This window comes from Lagopus leucura, unplaced genomic scaffold (assembly GCF_019238085.1).
Source record: "Lagopus leucura isolate 7727_CA_CO unplaced genomic scaffold, USGS_WTPT01 Super-Scaffold_100026, whole genome shotgun sequence".
Taxonomy (NCBI): domain Eukaryota; kingdom Metazoa; phylum Chordata; class Aves; order Galliformes; family Phasianidae; genus Lagopus; species Lagopus leucura.
This window is the reverse complement of record NW_024962277.1, coordinates 7,047,798-7,055,816: the sequence shown is the minus strand read 5'-3', so window position 1 is coordinate 7,055,816 and position 8,019 is coordinate 7,047,798. Positions and strand designations below refer to the sequence as shown.

Here is an 8,019-nt window from a genome sequence, read left to right as displayed (position 1 = left end):
GGTACAGGTTTGGCAAGTAAGTTATACACGCCTCTTTTACCATTGTTGTGTCAAGCTATCATTATCAATTTACCCTCTATATTTTATTTGTATATAAAGTTCATTTTCACAGCTAAAGCAGCTTGAGATGCATAGAAATTGTATTCCAGAAAGGTCACTGACCGAACTGTATGGAAAGATCTGAACTCAGTCCCTCATGTATCTGTTTTGTGAAATGAAAATTCTGGTTTCAATTCAGGGCAAGGCAGCAGCACAGCTGGATACTGCTTTTCATTTTGCTCACAGAGAAAGATAACCCATTACAAATCATATAGGACTTGCTTCATACAAAACATTTATGTAAACCAGTTTTCTGGGCCGTGGAGCTTTGCTTTTGTGTCAAATTACAACATGCTGCTAATTAGAAAAATAACTGATAAGAAAACAAATTAGTCTGTTCTTCCTTTTGCTGTGCAGAAAATAGAACACAAGCTACTGACCTGAAAGATAGCAATGCTGCTTGTCCTGTTTCATGTAGTCCCCAAATTGTTGATGTAGGGATAACTTTTTTTCCTAAAAGGAAACCAGCTCCCTTCAGAAAGCAGACTGAGAGGCGTATGAGGCTTGTTGTGGTTGGCCTCTCTCCCAAAAACTCTTAAAGCGTGTACTTAGGCTTCTTTCCATGGATATTTAGAGAGGGATGGTTTTTCAGATGTGTTAAACGAAACTTCATGTGTTCCTAAGCAATCATCTCCCACTCCCCAAAATAGTCATTTACTTTAACACAAGTCTTTGTCTTTCAAGCCACTTAGACATTTCAAATAGAACAGTAACTTTTTATCTTGTTATTTTTAAGGGATCCTTTTGGAGATTTGGTGATACCTTTGCTACATTCAGAGCTGAGAGACCCTTGCCTGATTCAGCTGAACTTTCCCAAAATCAGGTACTTACAACTTTTGCTTTTAAAGTTTAATAATCTGTGGTCAAATGGCTGATTGAAATGTTGCATATCCAAATCAAGATCATAGCTGTTATCTGCGTTTACAATACAGCTGTTGGCTTTAGGAATTAATTTCCACTCTCTAGGTAACACCTAAATTTGAGACAAAACAAAATGAAGGGAAATGAAGACGTTGGTCTTTTCACAAACAGTACAGAAATGTTTGACTAGCTGCTGTTCCCTAAACTCTTCAGGATCTGCTGCCGGTGAGCAACACTAGGAACACGAGCAGCTGCCTCAGCCCAGTAGGGAAAGCAATACTGGGCAAACAGTCAAGGACCTGATCAGAGGGAATTCTGCCAGCAGTGCATTCAGTGCCCAAGATGTGCTCCCAAAGCTGCTGGTATTTGTGCCCATCACTGCAGAGGCAGCACCAGGTTCTCTTTGTAATTGCAAAGAGTATTTCTTGACAAACTCCACAACTGGGGAGGGATAAAGAAATAGCCCTCTGTCCATTCAACAACAGGGTAAAAGAATCCCAAATGAGACGAGTTTCCTCAGAAGGAAAAAAAAACAGGACAGGAACAGTAGTTTGTTTCTGGTTCCAGCTCATGAAGTATAGAAACCAGTTTCCTTTCTTACCAAACAATACAGAAGAGTTTGTACACACCTGTGATTTAAGAGCACTTTATTGTTCTTTAAGGCTACTTTTAAGTACAAAAAAAAAAAAAAAGATGGCCTGCCAACCCTTTTTTTTCTCCAGGTGAAACAAGGCCACAAAAGAATGGTATATTACAGATTTACAAACACAGAGAGAATCTTTCAGACTGAACTGTAGTTAACCTGGCTCTGTGAAGAAACTTCACCACGTCACAATGGTGAGTTCAGTTTAGTTTCCTTCCACCTCCCCCCAACCCTTTGGCTTTCATGGCATTATTGTCTTTAATATATGTTTTACTGGACATATCACATTAAATCTTTATTGCCCTCAAATCCATTTACCTATCTCAGATAAGTAAATGTAACCTTGTAAAACAGTTATTATTGAAAATATTAGCTTTAAAAACATTATTTGTGTTTACAAAGAAATATAGGAGTCACATTTTCCACAGAGTCCATCTACAGTATTAGTACTTTACTGTTATAATGCTCAGTAGCCTGTAGCAGTAACAAACTAGTGGCTATTAATGCTAATGCAGTGTTCTCATAGAATAACTGTGTTCCTGCACTTTTATTGTATTACAGACAAATCTACAACAAAAAAAAAGATCAACTTTTTTCTCCAAACAAAAAAAAAAATGAATGATTACAATAAAGGAAAGGGAAAAATTAAATAGCTACATATCATTAACAAATTAATTGTTCCTCAAAAAATACCTACAAATTTCTCTGTACATTCTTTACGCACAGCGTAACGATGGTCTTAAAGTTACCTATATAAAAAAGTGTTTTTTAACAATCTTCCTACAGAGAGTAGGGTACTGAATGCCAAAGCAAGGAAGCGTTGACTACCCAGTAAGATGGAAGTGAAATGTGTAAAACTGGGGGCTTAGGGGTTTTTTTGTTTTTTTTTTTGTTGGTTTTTTTTTTCCTTTTTTAAAAAAATTTTTCAAAGAAAATTGAGCAGCCACCTTTCAACAAGTCAGAGCCAATCTCCTGATCTTTCTACCCTGCACCTCTTCCAAATTAAATAGCTTAACTTTAAAAAAAAAAAACAAAAAAAAACCCAAAAAACCAAACAACACCAAACATAAAAGCCACAATGGACCCAATACTGTAACACAGTCCATAATACATCACGTGTAGTTCATCTTCCAACTAGTTCTAACTTTTTACACTGAACCAATCCTTTCAGGTAACCCAGTATAAAAACGAAGGCCTAGTTGCAACTGTACTGGGAAGATGGAATGTATGGGGAGAGAAGTTATACGTAACAAGGAGAAGCGCTTTGTACTAGCACAGCGGTGGGATTTATGCCTGCCTCTATTGCCTAATTTCTAGTTAGTAGCTATTAATACAATAAATGCGGTAATACCTGTATAAAGTTCTCTAATGGAGGAATGTATGCTGCAACTTGGCATAGGTTTATGAATAAGCTTACAAAAATCAAAGATCGCATTTCACAAACTGTAACAATCTGTTGTCCAGCCAAGATACGCAACGGTAGCAGTTTCTGCAGCTACTTAAAGGTGGATTACACAGACTTAGTTGTAGGAAGCAAGTTCTGCTAAGCAGACAGGGCTGCAGACAGAAACGACGACTCAGCCGTGCGCAAAGCTATAGCATCCTGTACCACGCATCATCTACTTCTAACCTGCTTCGTTTGAGGCCTGTCCTGAGGCTGTCCTCTTTTGCTGGCTGCTACTAAAGTGAATATCAAATACAAATATCATAGAGTACAACTGTACCAGCAGTAAGTATATCTAGGATTGTTACTGACAAAAATAAACTAATTCTGAAGAAAAGCTAATAAGTATTATGATTCTTACTGTCTATACATTAATAGATACCAGCTATTTTTCATAAAACATGCATCGTTAAGCACTATTGAACCCTCCAACCTCAGCTCTATTCTAACAAACTGCAGTGTTTAGGAAAAAATGCCCGTGTTCTGTAAATTATGCAGTCCAGTTGCAAGCACTAAGCACCTGAAATCTAAAGAGAGAAAGACCTATAACCTGTATGAGACTTCCCCTTCCAAAGCTGTTTTGCTTTAAGAAAAATCAAACTGATAGAAATGTCATCCTTAAACCTTTTTTTTTTTTCAGCAGTTTGCCCTCAAAATATTAGCATCTTTCCAGAAAGTTGCTATGCAACTTCAGTCCTCCTCCAATAGTGCAAATCATACATGACAGTTCTTTTCAAGTATATACATACAAAATTACTTCACAGAGGGAGAAAAGAAAAAAAAAAAAAAGGTAATGTAAGCAAACCAGACAAATTCTAGTCTCAAGAAGCTAGTAAAAGCAAAAAGCATTTGGGTCAACCAACTACGTGTAATGGCTTTTGTGGATTAGCGTGCATTTTTTTTTTTTTTTAAGGGGCAGCAGATTTGCATCAGAGGTTTCTTTGGTAATTGAGGCAGGAAAAAGGATGCTACATCATATGAATCTTTATGAAATAGTTCCTGCTATCATCTTTAAGGGCACCCTTTTACAAATAAAAAGTGAGTACGCAAAACACATGTGTTGAAAACTAATCTCCCCTCCCCCAACACTATTTTAAGCACTGTTCAAAGCTCAGTCAAACCATGCAAATTCACAAACATAACGGTCCTCTCTTCATGAGACAACAGAGGGCGAGTGATTATGATTGACCATGTGGGAGGATGGGGAAGACTGGCCCCGCCGTGAAGCAGACTCAGGACTGCTCGACACTCCGTCCTTCGCGGCTTTAATCTGAAGCCATGTATCCCCAAGTGCTTTGGCAAAGTGGTCATCGACTGATCCTGTGATGGACACAGAGTTTGCCACTGGCTCAGGCTCCTTGTAATTCTTGCCAAGGCTTCGGCGGAAGTGCTCTTCCACCACTGGGTCACAGGCAGTGGTAGCTAGACGGGGAAAGAAGGCAGAAAATGCATTGTGTCAGTGCAGAATGCTGGCACCAGTTACTGGATGCAGGATCCTTGTTTTCTTCCCATTTTCCCATCATCTCAGCATAAAGCGAGCCCTCTTCACATTGTTACGGAACTGGTAATGAATGGAGCAGGGAAGATGATGAAAGGATTTTAAATAGAAAAGAAGTGGAACTATTTTGCCTGTGACCTGCACTCGTATTTTCTATATAATTACAGTTCCCCTTCAGTTCGAATTTTTATATAGCTACAGTTCTGATTCTGCTCTGGGAGAGAGCTTCCACAATGCCACATGGGCTTAAATGCAATTAAAGATGAAAACAGTTCATTACAATCAGCTCCCAAGCCCACTGATAACAGCCAGTTGTGCAGGGGACCCTGTTCTAAATTACAGCATGCCAAGAACTGGTGTCAGGACTTTGCCTTGCTTGACATGTTTGTTACAAAAGCTAGTCCAAAAAGAGCACAAATCATTATGTGTGAATTAGGTACTCCTGGTATTAAAGTAGCATAAAGCTATCACAAAAGGAATAAAGGACCTTAAAAATCTGATAATAATTTCTTAAAGAATTGCAATTTTACAATTTAGAAAGAAAAACTGTATCAGTATTTATCTTTCCAAAGAATTTATTTTTTAAGTGTGGTATCTGTGCCATAGTTCTTCACGTGGCAGAACAGGTTTTACTGGTCCTATAGTAAACGTGAGGGCTGTGCACAAAATGCTCTTCAGTGACAATTGAGAGAAACTGTTTGAAAACAACGTAATTATTCCCAAACTATTCCAAATCTGGTATGAATACAGCTGGGTTCTCAATGAAGCAGCTTTTCTAGAAAACCTCTAACATCTGAGATCTCGTAATTACTCATTTCTTCAGGAACATCACAGTTTATCCTCCAGGGTTTCACTTCAGCTTCTAATCCCAGTTTTCAACAATACAGTTAAAAATAAAATAAATCCTTCTGGAGGCTTTTGGGTCCCTTTGTATATCAGAGTGGCATTGTTACATGGACTGATGCTGTTTGGCTGATGAAACCGCCATGGACTTGAACCAAAACTCACTTTTTGAAATGCTGTGCGCTCAATCAAGGCATCAGCAGGTAAATGACTAGATAGGAAAAAAAGCTGTGCTCTCCCCTAGCTACACAGTAAGAGAAAGCAAAGAGAAATAGCCCAAGGTTTCTTAGTAATTACTGTATGAAAAGATTTCATGAAAAGTACTAATTGCACAGAGGGTAGAAAGCGCCTTCCCTGGGTTGCTATAGCAACTGCCCTCCAAAGCTTTTTTGTGCTATCCCTGCAGAGAAAGGTGGAGGGTTTGTCTTTGGAAGAGGATTTGTATCTACAGGAAAAGATTTTGTTGCTGTGGCTGAATCATAAACAGCTACCGCTGAAAGGCTGGGAAGTATGGCACATACAGTAAGAGCATGCTTGGATTTGCTGGTCACGTCTGCTTGCTGTTTGTTAGACTAAAATAAATATAATGACTTGCTTGTCGATACTTCTCAAAATAAGAGAAAAGAACACCTCTCCCTAGTTTTGAAGTGGTATCTTTTATTCTGGCACAGCACTCACAGTGAGAAGACGTGCTGCTGTGCGAGTGCTCTGGGTAGAAAGGATACAGAACGAGGTGGCTGTTGCTTCTCCTCCTTTTATTCTGAGTAATACACAAAAAAAAAGGCCAACACAGCTAAAGTTAGCGAGGAATCGTCGTTCCCCAGTTCTTATCAGGCAGTTAGTTAGAGTGCTGAGATGTAACTTACTGCTAGAGGGTCTTCTGTAGGCAGGCACTGCTGAACCGCAGCCACTGTGAGCAATGGGGCAGTGAGAGAGGTTGCAGTTCCGGTTGTTGGCAGAAGCACACGTGATGACGGACGGACGGTTCTAACAGGGGAGAGAAAAGGAAACCTCCACTCAGTACTGGACATCATCTAACAGCAGTTCTTTGCGTCATCGCTGGATGATGCAAACATCACCTTTTTTCATTCTCAACCCATGCAAATGCCTCAAAATGTATATTCATAAAATTTGAATTCCGCAATGTATACACAGTGTAAATATAAAATGCTCTTATTATAGTTGTTTACCATATCAGTGTTACACTGAAACAAGGCCTTAGGAAAAGGAATGGCTTCTTCCCTGAGGTACCTAAAGGTTTGGAACTACACATGCTTTGGATCATGGGTATGCTTTACCGTGTAAGAAGTGCGTTCTGCTGTACTCAGTGCAAGTTAATCAAGTGTCCAAAAGATTAAGAGAATTAGTGTAATTAACACAGTGTTAATTTTTCGTCCGCTTTATAAATCCCTGCAGCAAAATCCACAAAAATCACTATTTTACCTACCACGTACAAAGCAGTGTAGCACTACATAATGAAAAAAACTTTTCTGTTCTTCAAGAGCAAAAAAGAAAGGAGAACAGATGAGCTTTCAAGGGCAGGTTTAGTGCTATTTGTATAGGCACAACCAGAACAAATGCCATTCACATCTTACTGCATGGACAGCAAAGTCAAAAAGCAAATAAAGAAAAAAGGTTATTTATTGGCATTTCTCTGTAAGCAGTTCACACATGGCACTTTTTGTTTTAACTTACTTAAGGGCAAACATGTGCATCTGTGGAGCAGTTTAAGAAATGTATACATGCTTCTTCAGACATGCAAGATATGAGCAGCACAGAGAAGTGGTGGAATAAGGCGCTGCACAGATCCCCCAGCATGATTCTGCACGTGCAGGTGCACCGAGCAGACTGTGCCCATGTACATAAAAAACACTGGGATGAGAAGCTGAGAATGTAAAAGCTGCTGCAACTGAATACCTGTACACCACCTAAAATAAAAGGTATGTTATCCTCCTCTCTGTCAGAGACATGCAGTAAGATAAAATCCCATTCAACATGAAACAAGAAAAATAAATTGTATTTTCAACGCACTTTCTTTCCTTTGTACCATCACCTCTGTGATCTTAGCCATTTCTTACCTCAACATCCTATTTCCTCAAGAAAGAAGATTGCAATCTAGCTCAAGATATCAAAAATAACAAAAAGAAGTGAATCTGCTGTTGGGTAATAGGAATCAGCCCAAGTCAAACACTAAAATAGAAGAGTGTCAGTGGTGTTAGCTGCCAAGCTGAGAAACAGCAGTCATGCTATCAAAGGGCAGCAGTGGCGTCACTGGCAGCCTGTCCCTTCCTCCTCTGTCATCACTGAACGCTGAGAGCAAAGAAGAGCTGTTCTGCACAGAGCAATAACTGTGTGAGCTGTGTGCCGAATGATGCAAGATGCCAGTGACACTGGTGTAAAACTAGGCATTCTGGCGTGGCAAAATGTGGACCAGTGTATGCAGCCAACCGTGGTAGAAATGCACACAGTAGATATCAAGTACACGCTCCAGTGGGAAAAGGCTTTGAACAAACTGCATATAAAAAAATCCCAGCCTCGGAAAGATCATTTAGTCAAAGTGTTTACCCTTTACAGTGCATCACTTGGGGGGGAAGGGAAGGGAAGGGAAGGGAAGGGAAGGGAAGGGAAGGG

General features: G+C 39.5%; 1 protein-coding gene across 3 annotated transcripts in view; it reads right to left on the bottom strand.

Moving 5' to 3' along the window:
- Window positions 1–1,592: 1,592 nt before the first annotated feature.
- VGLL4 (vestigial like family member 4) overlaps window positions 1,593–8,019 on the bottom strand; it is a 79,543-nt gene continuing 73,116 nt past the window's right edge. For all 3 annotated transcript variants that reach the window (XM_042880262.1, XM_042880260.1, XM_042880263.1), the window contains 2 exons: window positions 6,255–6,375; window positions 1,593–4,469 (listed from right to left, as the gene is read on the bottom strand). In XM_042880262.1, the coding sequence (XP_042736196.1) occupies window positions 4,201–4,469; window positions 6,255–6,375 (390 nt within the window). In that variant the 3' untranslated portion in view covers window positions 1,593–4,200. The remainder of the gene's footprint in view (window positions 4,470–6,254; window positions 6,376–8,019) is intronic.